We start from the raw sequence: 18,729 nt of genomic DNA, 5'->3' as shown, positions 1-18,729 counted from the left end.
CGGGGCTGGGCTGAGGTCGGGCAGTAGCCCCCAAGGGTTCTGAGAGGGAGGCTGGGATGGGACCTTGGGAGGCGTTCCCCTGCCCCTTCCGTCTCCCCCCCCCCCGCTGCTTACCCAGCGGATGAGGGTGGCGTAGGTGAAAGGGGGCCGCATGTTGTGAAACTTGAAGTAGTCCATGTTGTGAAAGAACTCTGTTAGAGGGTGAGGAGAATGAGGCCTCATCCCGGAACACCTAGGGCCCTCCCCTCCATCCTCCGCGCGGCCGCCATTAGCACAGTTTTCAGTGGGCACAGTCAGCGTTTGCACCCCGCACCAGGTGGGTCATCCACCCTTTGCACTGCTCCCGCGCAAACGGGGCCCGTTACCCCCAAGGTTTTAAAGAAATGCAGGAGCTTGCAAACGAAGGCATGTCATGGGTTAGGAGGTGGAGCCAGGATAGGAATCGGGGCTCCCCTTCCAGTTAGGCACCCAGCCCGGGCCTGGCCATAGCAGGGGATGGGTTTAGGAATGGGATTAAGTAAAGCGGCAGAGCTTTTCCGGGGGCTGGGGGAGGGTGGACCCTCAGGAATTACTTAGCTAGTTCCCTCCCTTCTGGTGGTTGGAGGGAGTGGCTGAAGCCCAGGGTGAGTGAGGCACAGCCCAAATCCCCAAAGGGAGATACAGGGCTAGAGCGAGTCCTTTGGGCTTTAAGGCCACTGGAAATCCCGAGAGGAAGCTTTTTGGAGTTGCTTGTTCCCAAAGGCTGGGGGGTGGGGGAAGCATAGTTATGGGGCACTCCCCCCCCCCCCCAGCTCCAGCACCAGTCAGTGGAGTGAGGAGCTTGGGGGCACTGTGTAGGGCACGGCCCTCCTTACCTGGGAATGTGCTGTTTCCGTGGCTGCCCCAGAGGTGCCTCCGTACCGCAAACAGGCTGTCGGGGGCCCCCTGGGGGCCGGGCCAGGCTGGGAGGGCACCGCCTGCGGGACCTGCCGCTACAATACAGCAGGGGCCCTTGTCGGAGGATGCCTAGGAGAGGGCAAGGGGCTGGTTACCCAGGGGTTTCAACCTCCCACTTAAAAAGAAATAAAGATTAAAAGCAAGAGTGTCCGCGTCTCACTTCCAGCCTTGATGTGGAAGGGCTGGAAGCAGCTTGAATCTTATTTATCAGACTGTGAGCTGGGCAACTGAGCATGCAGAGCCCCTGTGCTGGGGTCCCAGGATGGGATGGAATCCCAGCTCCTGGTTGACCTTGGGAGAGTCACTTACACCTCCCTGGCCTCGGTTTTCCTGATCTGTGAATTTGGGATGCTAGTGGCACCCACCTTACAGTGCCATTCTGCAGACTGAAGGACTTAACGCCACTAAAGTGCTCAGAAACAATGTCTGACCCCCCCAGGCCGGCTTCACGAGTGTGTGTTCTGTGCAGTTGCATGGGGCCCTGTGTTCAGAAAGACCCCACTTTTTTTTTTTTTGATGCTTTGCTGTTGCTGACTTGAAATTTGAATAAGGAGCTGCTGCATTTTCATTTTGCGGTGGGCCGTGCAAATTAATGTAGCCGGTCCTCCCACCATGGTCTGCGCTCAGTAAATGTTTGGCTATTTGCTGTTGGTCTGAAAACACGGGATCATGGATTCTTGGGATCTTAGGGTCAGAGGGTTTGTAAGTGGCAGGTAGCAGATCCCTAGGCCTGGGCGTGTCTGGAGCTGGGGCCACACACCCCTAGATCCCTAGGGCCTGGGCATGAGGATAGGTCTCCTGCAGCCCCCCACCCCTGGCTGTGCCCCCCTCCGGCAGTCTGTGCAGCATGGGGGCCTGGGGTCACTCACTGCAGAGGGAGCCTTGTTCAGGGCCATCTTCCCAGCCAGGTGGGCCTGCATAGCACCGAGCTTCTCCTTCTCCAGTACCAGCTGTAAGGACAGGCACCCACGTGATACCTCAACCTAGTCTTTCTCTGCCATATCTTTGCCCAGGCTATGGTCTTCCCTGGGCATGGCCCACCAACCGCCTTTATGCCAGCCCTCATCCAGGATGAGCTTGGGTTGCCGGCACGGGATGCACATAGGGTTCACTCGCCATCTCCCACCCACACCCCCACCTCCAGCCTCACCTGCTGCTCCAGAGACTGTACCACCTCCCTCTGGAGGAGACACTGCGCCCTGCCCTTCTCATCCAGGAGATGGTCCGCCTGGCAGTGCCTGGGTTGGGGGAAGAGTCCATGCAGGTGACCATGGCTGGCCTGGCCTCCCAGCTCAACATGTGGAGTGGGGCAGCCCAGACCCTCTGGGAGCTCTTTTATCTGAATTTCAGCCCCCTCACCCCTCTCTACCTCAGTCTCCATCTTACACCTATCATCTCTTCAACACGTGCCACTTGGTACCCACTGTGTGCCAGGCCCTGAGCTTGCCACTTGGAGAAGATGTTGGAAGGGTGGTAAGCTGAGAGTGGGCCAGGTGGAAGGGACAGGCTTTGCAAAGGCCTGGTGGTGAAAAGGAGCTGTATGTACTGACTTGCCACTAATAGTTGGGTATGGTTGGAGAAGATTGTGTGTGTGTGTGTTTGTGTGTGTGTGCAGTGGAGGAGGGCAGCAACAGCCATTTTGAGAAGGTGGGACTCTGGGGATCAATAAAATGAGGCTGGTGTATGGGCATGAAGGATAGCAGGGCAAAGCAGTTAGGGGCATGGATTCTGGAGCCAGGCTGCCTGGGGTCAAATCCCAGCTCTGTCGCTTAGGAACTGGGGTGATCTTGGTCAAGACACTTAAAGTCTTTGGTTTCAGTTTCCCCACCTGTAAAATGGAGGTAAATAACAGAACACACCTCTGTTCTTATGCCCGTTATACAGCTGAGGAAACCGAGGCCAGAAAAAGCTAAGTAACTTGTCCAAGGCCATACAGCCAGTGAGTGATGGAGCTGGGATTTGAACCTCGAGTCTCAGCTCTTCCCTCCCTCGTCTTACTGCCTATTGGGAAGAGGCCTGTGCTGCACCCCAGAGATGCCCTGCAAACTAGGATGCCCCTCCTCCCCCTGGACTGGGGTGGGGTGGGGCCACTCACTTGAGGAAGTCCTCCGGCTCCTCGAAGACCTTCTCACATCCGGGCCACTTGCAGACGCCATTTGCCAGCAGTGGGTAGGAGCCCTGGGACGCAGCTGAAAGGGTGCTGGGAGGAAAGGGGGTGTCAGGGGGAGGGATGGCAGGGGGAGGGTCCTCCCCTGCCCCGCCCACTGACCTGTCCTTCCTGGGCGCACCAGGGCTGGGGAAGGTGCACAACAATGTCGGCTCCCTGGACACCCACTCCAGGCTGGCCACGTTGATCCCTGCGGGTGGGGACAAGGCACTTCTGGGGGCCACCGGTTGGGCTCTGGTGCTCCGCCCACAAGGCCTCTCATTTTGAGCTTCCCACCCTCCTGAACCTTGAAGGCCCTGACTTTCCAGGGGGCTCTGCTGTCCTGAAATTCCAAGTCTTCTGACCGAGTAGCTCAAACTCTGTCATTCGCAAGTGCTGACATTTTGATTAACCTTGCAAAGATCTGCGGTTCCGTGATTCTGACATTCTGCACCTTTTAAGGTTCTGAGCCTGACATTTTTTTGGAGGTTGGAGTTTCCAAGACTCTGAGACTTGACACCTCTGACCTCCCGGGGGGGGGGGGGGGGCGTTTCCGATCAGCCTCCCATGCTCACGTTCAAGGGTTTGGGGACTCTGCGGGCAATTGAAGCTGTGGGGTGGGGGTTGAGGTGTTACCAGGTGGCAGACCGGGCCGGGCCTTGAGGGAGAAGACCCCAGTGGCAGCGGTTGGTGGTGGGAGGCTGATCATGGCTGGGCTGTCCAGTGGGTGCACCTGCAGCACGGGTGTCCGGGCATGGGCATCCACTGTTGAGAGCTGGGGGGCACATATGGGCCACGGTTCAGCCTGGCTTGGGGTGCCCCTTCCCCATAGTTCACCCACCTGCCCCCTCCTCCTTGCCTGTTTTGGGGATCAGTACCTGATGCATGAAGTGTGGCCTGTCCTGGAGGAGTGCCTGCAAGTGGGGCGAGGGGCCCAGCCGTGCCCCAGAGGGTGCCACCATGACTAGGGGCACTGTGGGGAGCTGGGGGAAGAAGGCAGGCAGGTGAGCCCCTCATCCTCACTGTTCTAATTCAGATACTCTTTGCTGCAACCCCACATGGTTGGTACTGTGATCATCCCCATTTTACCTTTGTGGAAACTGAGGCTCAGCGAGGTTGAATAACTTTTTCAAGATTACCCAGCTAATAGGTGACAGAGCTGGTCTCAACCCTGTCACCTCACCTCCTTGGGCCCCAGCCCTCTCCTTGGTCACATGGGGATGGGGACATATAGCTGTGCTCACGGGATCATGACAGGGCTTCCTCCTCTCCTGAAAGGGGGATTGGGAGGTCGCAGAGAACCTTGAATCTCTGAGGCCTGCCAAGTGGGGACTTTCTTGGCCCTGTGACATCTGCATAAGTCACAGACTTGCCTGGGACCCAGAAACCACTTCCTGTGCCCCAGCTGGGCCCCCCGCCCGGTGCCACAGTAAAGGTCGGCACCTGTAGGCCCAGGTACCCCACCCTGCCTGCCCCATGCTGGGCCCTGGGCCTCACCTGCAGCTGCGATGGTGGCATGGGGTTTGAGGTTGAGGAGGAGGCATGGGCCCCGCCTCGGAGTTCCCGGCCCTGGAAGGTTCCCCCTGGGCCCCTGGGCCCCAGCAGGTCTGAGGTCTTGGGTGCAGCTTTCCAGCTGGGCGAGGGTCCTGGGGATGGGCCGAGGGCCAAAGAAGGGGCCGAGGGCTTGGCTGGCCTGGGGTTGGGCATTGGGTCCTTGTCTGTGGGCAGGCTGCCGGAGGGTGGGGTGGGAATAGAGGGAGTGAGTTACACATGTGCTGGGGGGTACACGAAATACTCAGCCACCTGAACCACATGGACACCCCCTCTGGACAGAATGGGCATTGGCTGGGCATGTCCTGAAGGCCCTCCAGCTGAGCCCAGCTCTGGTCATGTGCCCACGCAGACACACACATACACACACACAGATGGGTGTCAGGAACTAGCAAGTACACGTGTGTACACACACATGCTCCATGCACAGATGTGCATGGATCCAGCACACGGCTTGCTCACATACACTGCCACAGACATGGTTCGGATGTGTCTTCTGAGGGGCTGTGTGGGCTTTGGGTGGTGCATGGAGCCTCAGCCCAGGTGGGCCTCAGCTCCTTCCCCTCACTGCTGAGGCCCTGTCTTCAAGTCTCAGCCCTCTGGTACTCCTGCCCCTGCTCAGGGCAGTTCACCCCAGTCACCCAAACTTTGCTGATCCTGCTGGGTGTGGTCTCTGACTCGCTCACGGGGACATTATTTTACTTCCATGGTTTGGACAAGTGCTGAGGTGGACGGGGGCGAGGACTCAAAAGATTCATCTGGCTGCCGCAGGGGCGACAGACTGTAGGAAGATGCGGGCGGGAGCCAGGGTTCGAGTGAGGAGGCTATGGGAAGATTCCAGGCGAGCGGTGGGGTGATGGTGGCAAAGACTGGGATGGTGAGAAGTGAGTGGATTTTTGGGGATATCTTGAAGGCAGGGTCAACCGAATGTGCAGACAGATGGCTTGGATGTGGGGGATGAGAGAGGGAGAGTCAAGGTGACTTCTGGGTTTTAGCCTGAGCAGCTTGGAAAGATGGAGTTGACATGACCTGAGATGGGGGTGAGAGGGGGTGGGCAGGTTTGCCTGGTGACGAACCAGATGTGGATGGATATGATGACTCTGGCATTGGATGTGCAAGTGCAAGTGTTGAGTGGGCAGCTGGACATGCACTTGTCCAGCTGTTCAGGGCAGGGGCAGGCTAGATCATCTCTGGGCTCCACCCTGCTGGGAGCCAGCACGGCAGGTGCCAGAGAAGGGGGGTGGTGGTGGTGGAGAGAGGCTATTTCCTGAGCGGGACCTGTGGGAGCTCCCCAGCTCAGTGCCAGAGTTTACCCCGATCTCTGCTCCCCAATCTCTGCTTCTCTAAGCCTTTGCACCCCACTCCTCCTCCCCTTCCCCTATCCAAGCCATGTAAGGTCTGCTCTCATATTGTCCTCACCCAGAAAGCCCTCTGCAATGGCTCTGGGTCCCTCTGCTGAGCCTCACAACCTCACACTCTCTGATGGACAGGGCCCCCATTTCTCAGAATCCTGGAATCCTGGTCCAAGAGGAAGTCAGAGCTGGAAGGGACTGCCCAGTCCAACCCCCATTTTGCCGAAGGGGACACCCAAGTGCATAGAGTTCCAAAGTCCCACGGTGACTTGAGACCTCCACTTCTTTCTCCATAAAGCGTGTCTCTGCGTGTGCGCACACCTCACAAGCCTGCTTCTCCGGGTGTGTGTGTGAAACCCACCACGTCACCCCCATCCCACCCCAGAGCACTGGGCTGGGCACACAGCTGCCGACAGCAGCCTGGGGGAGTACCAGGAAGGTTCTGGGGGGACAGTTGCTCCTTCCTTTCTTTGCTGTCACCTCGTGGGGGTTGTCAGAGCTGTGGTGCCAAGGGAGGTGGTATTGAGTCCACGCATCAGGCAGGGTGTGAGAACCCAAGAGTCAAGCTCTTGGTCTTTTGGGACTCTTGGGGGGGGGGCGGGTTAGAACATTCCTACGTGAGAATGAGGAGCCCAAGTCTATAGAGGCTCGGAACCAGGGCGTGTGAGAACGTGAGTGACCGTGAAGAGGTAAGTGAAGGAAGGAAGGAATGAGTGGGTATTTTCAACCCCCTGGCCTGGCCTACCCAGCTGCCCTATGGTCACTTCTAAAGCTCCCTGTACTGACACTTGGCAGAAGTTTATAAGAAATCTTCCCCAATACATATAGAACGGCCTGACTCAGGCAAGCATAGATACATTCTCAGAAAGGGGACCTGGATATGGTCTGTCTGGTGGGGTACCTGGAGGGCTGGGCTGGCCAGCTGGCTTCCTGCACTGTCTGTTGGGGCGTCCTTTTCTGACTAGGTTTCTCAGAAGCTGCCTGGGGGCTGTTTCTGGGGACACAGATCGTCTTCTCGTATCGGGGTCTGCATCTGGGCCCTGTTGTCACAGTCCCCAACTTCCCCCAATTTTTCCGCCATTGACGTCATGGCAGCCAGATGCGCTGGGCTTCATCGGCACCCAGGAGGAAGAGAAGGGGGCAGACACCCCACCCCACGGGTTTCGTTCCGAGAATTGGCTGTCCCATCCTGCAGCTGGCTTGGGTGCCAGCGGATGTGGTGAGTGACGTCCATCTGACCACTGTGACAAGCCCCGGGCCCTGTAATACCTGTGGCGCTTCTTGGAGCCATGGAGGGACTCAAGGTTTGAAGCTTGGGGTGGGGGTGGGGGTGCAATGGAGCCCCCCACCCCCGCCTCAACGCAGATACTTGGCAAAACCCGTGGGGTGGGGTGTCTGCCCCCTTCTCTTCTTCCTGGCTGCCGATAAAACCCAGCGCATCCGGCTGCCATGACGTCAATGGTGGAAAAATCAGCGGAAGTCGGGGACTATGATGACTAGGACTTTTAGGGTCTTCAAAATGGTACAACTCCAGAACCTCAGAATTATAAAACATCATTTCTTAGATTCAAAGGACTCAAGAATCTCAAAATCACCGACTCTGGGGGGAGGCAGTGGTGGCATGGTCCATGGGGCCAACTTTTCAGGATGTATAGGCCAGTGCCCCTAATGTCCGAACTCACTGGAATTCCCTGAAGGACAGGAAGCTATCGGGCCTGGAATTGCAGCAAGCCTCCCTCATAAGTTCTGTGAAGACGGGAGGGTCAGGATCACCCTCTCTAGTTCCTCCAGCCTGGGACCAGGCTCTGCCGCTCACTAGCTTTAACTCTCCACAGACTCCTTATATGTAATACTAACCGATAGTAATCCTATCCATCTTCCAAAGTCAGTGCACATGAAATGCTTGGCAGAGTGTCAGTGATTGGTGGGTAAATGGATAGCTACAGGGCCTTGGTCCCCCGGCCCATTCTGGGATAGTGTTCCTAGAATCATAGCCACCCCACCAGTGATGGGGAGGAGGATGGGGGAAGCGGAGCCAGTGGGTGATGTCTATCTGGCTGCTGTGACAAGCCTTGGGCCCTGTATACCTGTGGTGCTTCTCGGGGCCACGGAGAGGCCCCAGGTTTGCTGCTTGGGGGTGGCCATGCCTCATCGTGGGGATAGAAAAAGCCCTGGCCTTTGCCAGTACAGACCCCCACAACTGGGATCTCTGGAGGGGACCCAGGAGAGTGGTCCTCAGGGACCAGCGCCAGCTCTGGGGACCCGGCTGTGCTCTGTCCACAGCCAGACCCATTGACTGACTGACTGACTGACTTTTGCCCCTCCAGACTACCATCTGGTCACCTAGTCCTCTTAATCCTTGAGGACCGGGACCCCACCTAGGCTCCTCCGTCTGGGGTCAGGGCCCAGCCTGCAAGAAGGCAGAGAGGGCAGAGAGGAGGATGGCAGCATCTGGGGGCAGCTCGGGTCCCCCACTGCCCTCATGTGCGTTGAGGGGTAAACTGAGGCCCACAGTGGGGAAGAGCGGCAGAGTGAGGGTCTCATCAGGCTTCCTGAGATCTGGGTTTGGGCTCAGCTCTGCCACTGCACCCCTGTGAGGCCTTGGGAGAGGTCTTCTGCCCATCTCCGGGCCTCAATTTGCCTCTCTGTACACTGGTGAGGGGAGAGGGTTGGGGGGTAGGTGAGGGTCAGGGCCCCTTCGCTCTGAGTCTGGGTGAATTGTTAGGTGTCTATAGGGCTTTGAGTCGACGACTGCTCCTCTATCCAGGGGACTGGCTGAGAGACAGGGATACATTGAGATGAAGACAGATGGCAACAGAGAGAGACAGAGACAAGGACAGACAGACATGGGGAAACAAAGGCACCGAGAACAAGAAAGAGAAACAGAGAGAAATGCGGTGCAGCAGAAACAGACATACAGAGAGCAAGAGACAGGGAAAGAGAATGAGGGAGAGACAGCAAAAGATACTGAGAGAAATAGAGGGACAAAGACAGTGCGGGGGGGAGGAGAGGGTGAGGGAGAGAAGGAGGGAGGGACAGGTGTGGAGATACAGAGAGGGAATGGGAGAGAGACAAAGAAAAAGAGATACACAGAGGCAAAGAGATACATGGAGACAACTAAAAAAGAAATATATATACACAAATATATACATATATACATACATATATATATGTATGTAGGTATGTATGTATATATATACAGAGAGAGATTGAGACATATATAGAGAGAGATAGAGATAGAGATAGAGATAGAGATAGAGATAGAGATAGAGATAGAGATAGAGAGAGAGAGATAATTGCCCTAAACAAGAGCTGGTCTCTCGCTGTAGGAACGGAGGCTGCCTGAAATAATTAAGAGCAGGATGTGCCAGAGACACCCATGGCCAGGTATTGAACTGTATTGCAAAGCAACAATCAGCCAGTGTGGCCTTGGTTCAAGAATTGATACCTACAGAGCTCGGTCACAAACCCGCAGACAAATGGGGATGCAGTTTGGGATGAATGTGGCATTTCAAACTGGAGGATGGTGGAGGACGGATTGTTTCACGAATGTTTCTGGGATAATTAGGGGGAAAATAAAGCTATTGAATAATCAGTCCATTTTCCCACCACCCCCTCCCTGCCCACTTTGAAATGTCACCATTCTCACAAACCCTAAAATTCTAGAGCCATTAAAGAGATAGGTAATAATATCTAATATTGTTCTTAGGCTTATAATATGCCAGGCCATGTACTAAGCACTTAATGTGGTTAATAGCTTTTTTTTTTTAATTTAAAGTTCTTTAGAATCTAATAGCATCTCCAATAATGGGGATGTGTATGGTGTGGGAGACACTTTTTAGCGCAATGCTTCTCCTGTTGCTCTTTCAATAAAATTATTAGAGAAGTTTTAGGTTTACAGAAAAAATCATGAATAAAATACAGATTTAATTCTCACAACAACCTCTTGAGGTAAGCACTATTATTATTATGAAATACAGTATTTGTGAGGAAATGGAGGAACAGAGAGGTTAAACGCCTCGCTAAAAATCACACAGAGGCTTGGGGTAAGGCTGGGTTTGCCCCAGACAGTCTGGCTCCAGTACCCACACTCTGAACCTCTACAGTAAATGGAAAAAATGAAGCCATAAAAGAGACTAGAGGCCAACACAGGTGAATATTTATCTCATTTTTCAAGTGGGAAAGGACTTTCTAAGCACAAAACCAGAGACAGAAACCACAGAAGAAAAGACTAACCTATTTGACTACATAGAACCATCATAAGCATCTCAAAAACACCATAAACAAATAGAAAAAGCAAATGATGAATTGGGGGAAAGTATTTGCTATAAACACATGGTTGATGGAAGGTTAATATCCTTTCCAAATAAAGAGCTTTGGCAAATCAATAAGAAAAAGAAGAACACCCTGTTAGGGACAAGGACATGAACAGACAACTCAAAAAAAAAAAAAAAAAGCACAAATGGCCAATATGCAGTAAAAGTAACCAAATAATGCAAAATCCAATAATGTGGTTAATATTTTTTCTTATCTATTATGTTAGGAAAGGATTAAAAAAATGATCATACCCACCCAGGGTTAGCTTCAGTAGAAGGAGCATAAAACACAACAAACTTTTGGAAGAACAATTTGGCACAAAGGGTCAGCAAACTTAAAATGGCACATACCCTTTGCCCCAGCAACTCCATTTTCAGGAATCCAAGGAACTAAACAGGGATGTTTCTTCGGAAGAAACTAGAAACAACCCAAGCATCCAACGATGGGCACTTGGCCGATCCAAACACGGTTCTCGCCAGTGTGGGGATATTCTTGACAGCCATGAAAGATCATAATTTCACAGCATTTTTAGTGATCTACAAAAATGCTATTGACTGCTAATTGGGATAAAGCAAGGACGTAACCAATTATAGCATGATTCTAATTTTTTAAAAGCCCTTATTGAGCACTTCACTGGGTGCCAAGTGCCATGCTAAGCCTGCAGTGATGAACTCAGCTCGCCTGAAATGGCCTCTCTGTTCCTGGATATGGACTCTGGCCACACACACACAATCCTTGGGTAGGACCACCCATCTAAGCCATGGTTGACAATGAGGTGAAGTGCACCCCAGGGAGGGTCTCCTTTCAAGCGACTCAAGCAGAAGTTCAGGCAAGTGCTCAGCCTAACTCGACAGCTCACCATCCTCCTTCTACCAGGGCAAACAGAGTTGAGGTTCATTTTTGTAAAATGTAAATGTCCTCACCAAAGCTATGATTAAGTGTTAACTGTGTACAAAGCTCTGCACTGGATGCTGGGTAGGAAGGCAGACGGGGGAAGGAGGGACAAGAGAGGGAGAGACAGTTTGGGAGAGAGATGGAGTGTGGGAAAGATGGAGGAGACAGAGCCAGGGAAGATGGCCAGAGACAGAGAAAGAGAGAGGGATAGAGAGGTTGAGTGAGAGGAAAATAGACGAGAGATTGAGAGAGAAAGAGGCAGAGAAATGTGGAAAGAGCGAGGCAGAGGGAGCAGAGAGAAAGAGAGGGACGAGAGACATCAAGAGAGAAGAGAGGAAGAGATAAGAGTAATGCCGTTGAAATTTCCAGTTACACCTGGACAGCGTCTCAAGTTGTTCAAAGCTCTTAAATTCATAAAGAGTGGCAGTTGACGTACTCTAAAAATCCTACCTATCTATGTATCAATCAGTCAATTTATTTATCTTTGCTTCTGCCCAAGTATTGATTAAGTAATTCATCTATCAGTCTTCTGGCATTTATTACTATTACCATTTTGTAAAAAGTACCTTACCTGACCAGGAACACAGTAGCTGCATGTATCTTGACTGTGGTGGAGGGCCCCCGTCCCCCAAATGCCCTACCTTGCTGCCATCTCTTCCATCAGGGCCCATATCTGGTAGGGGCAAGCAGGGGACACTCACCTTGGTGAAGTGGACTGGCAGAAAAGGATCAGCTTGGCTTGTGGGAAACTGTCACATATCAAAAACAACTTTGCTTTTATACCGAGAAGAAAAACCACTGCGTAGAAGCCGCAGACCTCTCTCTTCTAATAATCCATTTTTTTTGATGAGTATGTGCGCTGATAATCACAGGGTGGGGGGGGGTTCTCGGAGTTCTCTCCCTCGCTCACTGTTTCTCTTCTTCTTGATTATGAGACTTAAACGGAAATTTTGAAATTTTGGGTTTTTTCTTTGCCCTTTACGAGTCATCTGAAAATATGATTTCTTCCCCTCACCACAGAGGTGAGAGGTATCAATGAGATAACAGGGCTCATGAGAAACCACAGTTTTTAAAATAAAATGTGTAGAGTTAAAAAAAAAATAGCAAGGGAAAAGAACCCAAATAAATCACAGGGGCGTTCCAGGACAGGCGGCGGACACACCACTCTGTGAAGGAGGGGATATTTGAGGGTCTTTGGGGAAAGAAAGAGAGCAACTGAGGCCCTATGTACTGATGGGAAGCAATGAGAAAAGAAATGGAATAGAGCTGGGTTTCCAGAGGCCTTGGCCTGCTCTGGGCCTCAGTTTCCCCACAGGTGGAACAGATATGATCATCATCACTCTTACTGCCCAGGGAGGTGGAGCTGTGGAAGCCCTTGTGACCCATCTTCTTATAGAGGGTGAGAGGCATGTAAGTTACCTCACAGAGGAAAAAAATCTACCCCCTACCCCCGAATTCATGGAATCGAAGAGTCTGAGAATCACTGGCTCCCAGAACCCACTGAGAGTCACTGAGTGAGGAAAGGGAGAGAAGCCTTGCCTTGTCACGTCTTAGGGCCTGAGAGCTCTCACTGGGAGGCCACTCTACTGGGAAGGTCCCAATCAGGCTCCCAAGATAAATACGTCCATCCTCACCAATCCCAGAGCCCCCCTGGGACTTCTCATAGTCAGGAACATCAAGGCCTGATGCTTCTAAGACCGTCAGCCTTTGTGAGTTTCTGCTTCAAAAAATCCCAGTTTCCCAGTTTCCAAGAATTTAGGATTCCAAAAATCTGCCATTGGCCCCGTAGCTGACATTTTCCTTGAACTGTCCATGGGCTAGAACAGTGCCAGACACTTCACACAAACGATCACGTTTAATCCTCACCACGGCTCTTTGAGGTCCATCTCATCATCATTCTATTAAGCAGATGGGGAAAACGGAGGCTCAAAAGTAGTCAAGCGACTTGCCCACAGAGGTCACAGAGCTGGTGAGTGGGGTGGGGGATCTGCCTTCTCGGTGATGGGCTTTGAAACCCCCAGGTTTCCCTGAGCCCAAACGGTTTCAAGTCGTACATTCTAGGATGCAGCGCCTGGGAGGCTCTGAGTTTTTGGAGATTCCTCTGGGGCTGGAAGCTTGTAAGGTTTTAAGTTTGTCCATGAATTGGCGGCTGCATTTCCTCACTTCTGCGAGCACCCCCTCCAACCAAGGGTCAACCGGGAGACAAGCCCCAGGGGCTTCTCCTGACAGGCCAATGGCTGCAACTCCCAGCGCCCGGCTCCTCAATGCCCTGCATGGCCCCCGGTCCTAGTCATCCAACGTCCACTCCAGTCCCTCCGCAAGGTGAGCTCCGGGCCTGGGGAAGAGAAATTGGAAACAGCTTTTTATTCACATGGTACACACCTAGTGGCCAAGACCCACCCCTTCACCCCTGAACCTGTCCTGTTTTCCTCCACCCACCCCCCAAGCCCTCACAAAAATAGAAAGCCTCTTTCCTCAACTCAGATTCACCCTTCTGGAAAAGCCCAGGGTGGGCCTGATGGCCTGACCTGGTAAAGACAAAATAAAAAAAGGTGACTAGATAGAAAAGACCTAAAGAAACAAAATCAGTTAACAATTACAAAAAAAAAAAAAAAAAAAAAGGCCAACAAAAAAAGTCCAACCCAACCCAACCCTTACTACTATTAGTTCAAAATAAAACTTTCGCTGGTGGAGGCTTCTGAGTTGGTAAGACATATCTGAGACCCAAAAATGGTAGGGACCCTGTGTACAGCTGGTGCTTAATAGATGTTGTGGCATATGGGAGGGAGCAAGGGAGGAGGGGAGGGGCGTGCTTGTCAGAAGGGGGCCTAGGGTAGCCGACTGTAGGGATGTCCCCAAGCTTAATGACCCCTGCTCCCTGTGGGCTTGTATCTGAACATTCCCAACCCCTCCCTTGTAACCTTAGACCTGGTTGGTGCCAGAAGACCTTGTTCCCTGCCCCAGGACCTGTCTTCTCCTGGGAGGGGATGTTGGTTTTCCCTCTCAAGATCAGAGGAGGGGGCTGCATCCTCCTCACACCCTCCCTAGACTGATTCTCCCTTACTGTCACTCCGTTCATGATGGGGGGTGGCCAGAGAGGTAGGAGTAAAACTGATTGAGGGTGGTGGCCCAAAGAGTCCCAGGAGGTGAGATGTAGGAGGGGTGGTGGCGATGTTGCCGAGAGCCTGGATCCTTGCAGAATGAGGGCTGAGGGGGCCAGGTGGGCAGAGGAGCAGAGGTCACTACTTCCTCTCTATATTGGTCTGTATCCTCTCTCGTGGAAGGCTTCAGAGGAAGGGAATTGGGAGGGCTGGGAGTGGGGGTTGGGGAGAGAGTGGAAGAGATTAAACAGAGATCAGGGAGAATCTCTGGAAAAGGGACCCTTTGACAAAGACTTGAAGGAGGTGAGAGACGGAGATATATATATATATATATATATATGTCTAGGTAGCTCCAAAGAAAACAGCCAGTGCAAAGGCCCTGAGGTAGGAGCATGCTTGGTTTGTTCAAGGTCTACTAAATAGGCCAGTGTGGTTAGAGTGGTGTGAGCGAGGGGAAGAGGGGTAGGAGGAGAGGTTAGAGAGACTAGGGGGTTAGATCATGCAGGACCTTGTAGACCATGGTAAGGACTTGGGCTTTTACTCTGAGTGAGGAGGAAACCATAGGAGGGCTGTGAGCAGAGGAGGTATGGGGTCTTGTCATATGATTTAACGGGATCCTTCTGGCCGCTGAATGTAGAACGGACTGTAGGGATAAAGGTGGAAGCAGGGGGACCAGCGAGGAGGCTACTGATGATGGTGCTGGCAGTGGGGGTGGCGAGGAGAGGGTGAATATTTTGAATGGGGAGACGACAGGATTTACTGACAGATGAGAGCCTTGGGACCAGACCAGAACACAGACAATGCTCAAAGAGGGTAGGCAGGAATGAGTCCCTGGACTGCCTGCCAGCTGGAACTTTTAGGTGAGAAAAAAATGAAGTTCTATATCGTCTAAGCCCCCATTATTTTGAGATTCTTCTGTTACTTGCTGCTGAACATATTCCTTCCTGACCAGTGAGACCTGAGGACTGGGGGGTGGGGTGGGGTGTGGGGTTGGGGAGGGTGGGTGGCTGCTGGGGGAGATTGCCTCCCTCCGAGGGATGATCTGAGGATTAGAAGAGATAACAGTATGCCAGAACAGGGCATGCAGCAGGTGTTCAATTAATCCTCAAAGGACATGCTTGGCCTAACAGTGAACACAAGCTACAATTCAGTTTCCACAGGAGGTGAGACCTCAAAGGGGGTGCAGGAGTTCACTATATGGAGGAAGCAGGAGGATCAGCACTCTGGGAGAGGGAACGGTAGGAGGAAAGGCAGGGGACTGCAAGAAGATGGGAGGTGAAGCCACCGTTGGGGTGAGGAGTGTGGGGTTGGGCAAGGAGGACAGAACCTTGGATTTGTGATGATATTAGTCAGTGTCCACCAACATGTCTAATCAACTCCTGGCAACATAGTCAGATTGTGTTTGCAAAAAAGAGCGAATCCTCCCGAAAGCTGTTTCTCACTTGGCCATTCATTCAACAATGGTGCCAAGTCCTGGAGAATGCTGGGGAGGATAATTAGGGGCATTCTGGACTAGTGGCACTGCTTAAACAAAGGCTAGGAGGTGGGAAGGGGGAACCCAGTAAATGAGACAGGAAGGCCCTATTTGCTTGCTCGGGTCTCACATGAGGGTGTGGTCCAGGCCCTCAGGGGCTCCGGCATTCACGGCCCCGGGGCAAATGGGAGTCACAGAGGGTTGGGGACCCTCCGCGAGAGGGATGCTCTTTCTATCGGCTGCCTGCATCCTATGGTTCTGCTGCCCCCACAACGCAGGAGTCCAGGCTCTGCCTGCGCACCATCCTCCCCTCTGGCCTCCTTATTGGCTTGTCATCACCTCTTTCAAACCACCTACACCGCCTCCATTGACCCTGCTCCTTCCTGTCCCGCCTCCACATCCTCCCTTCATCCCGCTAACGCTTTCTGGCCTCCGCATTGGTTCGTCCCGTCCTAGCACTGCCCCTTAAGGTCTCAGAGCCCTCACCCTTCCCCCTTCCATTGGCTATTCGCTTTCTCTCTTCCGCACTCACGCTCTTCATCTGCCACCCCTATTGGCTCTGCCCCTCTCCAGTCCCGCCTTCGTGGCTGCTCACACTCCGCCTCTCGGTCTCCGTCTAGCTTCCAATATTGGCTAGTTCCGCCCTGGCACCGCCCCTAGAAGTCGCACGCTCACAAGCCTTCCCATTGGCTCTCTGCAGTCACTATCGTCATTTCGCCTCTACGCAATCCGTGAGCAGCTCCCCATTGGCTATTCGCTGACCCCGTCTCCCGTCCCACCGCTTACGCAGCCCACGGAGCTCCCACTTTTCGGGCCTCTCCATTCGCTCCCTGCTGCTGCTGCTCCCTTCGCTGGTAGCCATTCCATTTACCCCGCCTCCCACACGCCGCTCCCTCTCAGACTTCCCCATGGGTGGTCCCGCTTCCGCTCTCTTCATCCCCTAACCCGTACCACCCCATCCCGCCTCCTCCACCAACCCCTCTTGGGCTCCCCATTGGCTGCGTGCTTTGCCTGCTCACATTTCCCTGCTGGCGTCACTCGCGCACGGCTCTCGATTGGCGCTCGGCTCTCTCCATCTTCCTCTCGCCGCCTGCGCACCCCCCGCGAACCACCCCGCCCCGCGCTGGCCTTCCCATTGGCTGCCCGCCCCTACAGGCCCTGCCCCCGCCGGTCCCGCCGCCGGTGCCGTCGGTGCCGCCGCTGCCGTCGATATGGCGCGCACGGCCCCTGTGGAGCCCCCGCTGCGGCATCCCGCGACCCCCTCGCCGGCCGCGGGCGAGCCCCGCACCTCGGTCGAGGCGGCGGTGGCCCCGCGGAGGGTGCTGTTCGCCGACGAGGCCCTGGGGCTGCCGCTGGCGCAGCTGCGCCGCTACCGGCCGTGGGGCGGGCCCGGGGCGGGCAAGATGGCGGCGGCGGCCGGGCAAGATGGCGGCGGCGGCGGGGCCGACGAGGACGACGATGGCGAGGATGGGGATGAAGGGGAGGAGGAAGAGGAGGCTGGCCCCGAGCCCTCGTCGCTGTGTCCCGTCCCCGCTGGCGGGGGGTTTTACCTGGTGCCCACATTTTCGCTGCCGCCTGCGCCGGGCCGTCTGGAGCGCTTGGGGCGCGTCATGGTGGAGCTGGAGGCGCTGCTGCCGCCTCCCGGAGCAGTCCCCGGGGGTACCGGGGTATGGGTGCCTGGGGGGCGCCCGCCGGTGCTGCGCGGGTTGGTACGCGTGCTGAACCGCTCCTTCGAGAAGGCGGTGCACGTGCGGGCCTCACACGACGGCTGGGCTTCCTTCTGCGACCACCCAGCGCGCTACGTACCGCGCAGCCCGCCGGGGGCAGGAGCGGGAGGAACAGGAGGAGATCCCATCCTGGATCAGGGCCTCGGCCTGGGCCCCGGGCAGGCGGCTGCCTCCTCGCCCGACGACGGCGGCCGCACCGACCGCTTTGCCTTCCAGCTGCCCTTTGCTGAGGGCGCGGGCGATGGGGCGCGCCTGGACTTCGTGGTGCGCTATGAGACCCCCGAGGGCACTTTCTGGGCCAACAACCAGGGCCGCAACTACACGGTCCTGCTCCGGATCGCACCCGCTCCCACACCCACTGATGCCGAAGGGCTGCCCCAACAGCTGCAGCAGCTGGAGCCACAGCCCGAGTGCCAGGGTCCCGTGGAGGCTGAGGCCAGGCAGCTGAAGAGCTGCATGAAGCCAGTGAGGCGCAGGTAATGTCTGCCAGCGCCACCTCTGCCAACACAGGGCTGTGTCTAGGATGGAGGACAAGCATCCCAGCCCAGGAACCCTGCAGGCCTGCTCTCTAGGACAGGGAGGAGGGCTCATTCATTTAGTCAGTTAGTCAAAGAGTATTTGAGGCCAAACATGTGCTAGGTACTGTTTGAAATGTTGAGGATTCCTTCATTCAACAAGTGATATATTGAGTTCCACTGTGAAGCCCTGAACAAGACAGACATTTTCCCTACCCTCAAGGATCATACAGGCTCCTATGGGAGACAGTTTTAAAAAGAAACAACAAGCAAAGAGATAAATAAGGGTAAGGTTAGATGCTGAGAGGCAAGTAAAATGGAGTAAAGGGATAGATTGGGAGGGGATGGCTGCTTCAGACAGTGTGTTCAGGGAGGGCTTCTGAGGAGCCGAGTCCTGGATGATGAAAAGGAGTTAGGCACAGATATGGGGGGAATAGTGTTTGTAGAAAGGGGAACGGGGAAAACTCTTCTGAGGAGATGCCATTTAAACCAAGTCCTGAATGATAAGGAAGAGCAGTTATGCACACATGGGGACAAGGGTATTCCAGGCAGAGGGAACAGTAAGTGCAAAGGCCCTGAGGTGGGGATGAGCTTGGTGTGAATGATGGGCAGTGTGGCTGGAGTGGAGAGAAAACTGCAGTGACTTGGTAGTGTGGCAGTGTGGACCAAGGGCCTTGCCAGTGGGGATTAGGGACTCTGATCCCCATTTGAGAGAG

General features: G+C 54.3%; 2 protein-coding genes across 4 annotated transcripts in view; one reads left to right on the top strand and one right to left on the bottom strand.

Moving 5' to 3' along the window:
- The window catches only part of FOXP3 (forkhead box P3), a 19,536-nt gene extending 2,615 nt beyond the window's left edge, over positions 1-16,921 (bottom strand). The window contains exons 1-11 of one of the 2 annotated variants that reach the window (XM_037821072.1): positions 16,791-16,921; positions 13,063-13,531; positions 4,580-4,811; positions 3,961-4,065; positions 3,719-3,857; positions 3,206-3,293; positions 3,032-3,136; positions 2,087-2,174; positions 1,806-1,886; positions 855-1,005; positions 115-191 (exon numbers count right to left, since the gene is read on the bottom strand). In XM_037821072.1, coding sequence (XP_037677000.1) covers positions 115-191; positions 855-1,005; positions 1,806-1,886; positions 2,087-2,174; positions 3,032-3,136; positions 3,206-3,293; positions 3,719-3,857; positions 3,961-4,065; positions 4,580-4,811; positions 13,063-13,082 — 1,086 coding nt within the window. In that variant the 5' untranslated portion in view covers positions 13,083-13,531; positions 16,791-16,921. The remainder of the gene's footprint in view (positions 1-114; positions 192-854; positions 1,006-1,805; positions 1,887-2,086; positions 2,175-3,031; positions 3,137-3,205; positions 3,294-3,718; positions 3,858-3,960; positions 4,066-4,579; positions 4,812-13,062; positions 13,532-16,790) is intronic. The other variant, XM_037821073.1, reaches the window with a different exon arrangement.
- The window catches only part of PPP1R3F (protein phosphatase 1 regulatory subunit 3F), a 15,474-nt gene continuing 13,415 nt past the window's right edge, over positions 16,671-18,729 (top strand). Inside the window, exon 1 of one of the 2 annotated variants that reach the window (XM_037821070.1) lies at positions 16,671-17,974. In XM_037821070.1, coding sequence (XP_037676998.1) covers positions 16,983-17,974 — 992 coding nt within the window. In that variant the 5' untranslated portion in view covers positions 16,671-16,982. The remainder of the gene's footprint in view (positions 17,975-18,729) is intronic. The other variant, XM_037821069.1, reaches the window with a different exon arrangement.

The sequence above is a fragment of the Choloepus didactylus genome, chromosome X, assembly GCF_015220235.1.
Source record: "Choloepus didactylus isolate mChoDid1 chromosome X, mChoDid1.pri, whole genome shotgun sequence".
Classification (NCBI taxonomy): Eukaryota; Metazoa; Chordata; class Mammalia; order Pilosa; family Megalonychidae; genus Choloepus; species Choloepus didactylus.
Note: the sequence above shows the minus strand (reverse complement) of the source record. Positions and strands in the feature narration are given on the sequence as shown.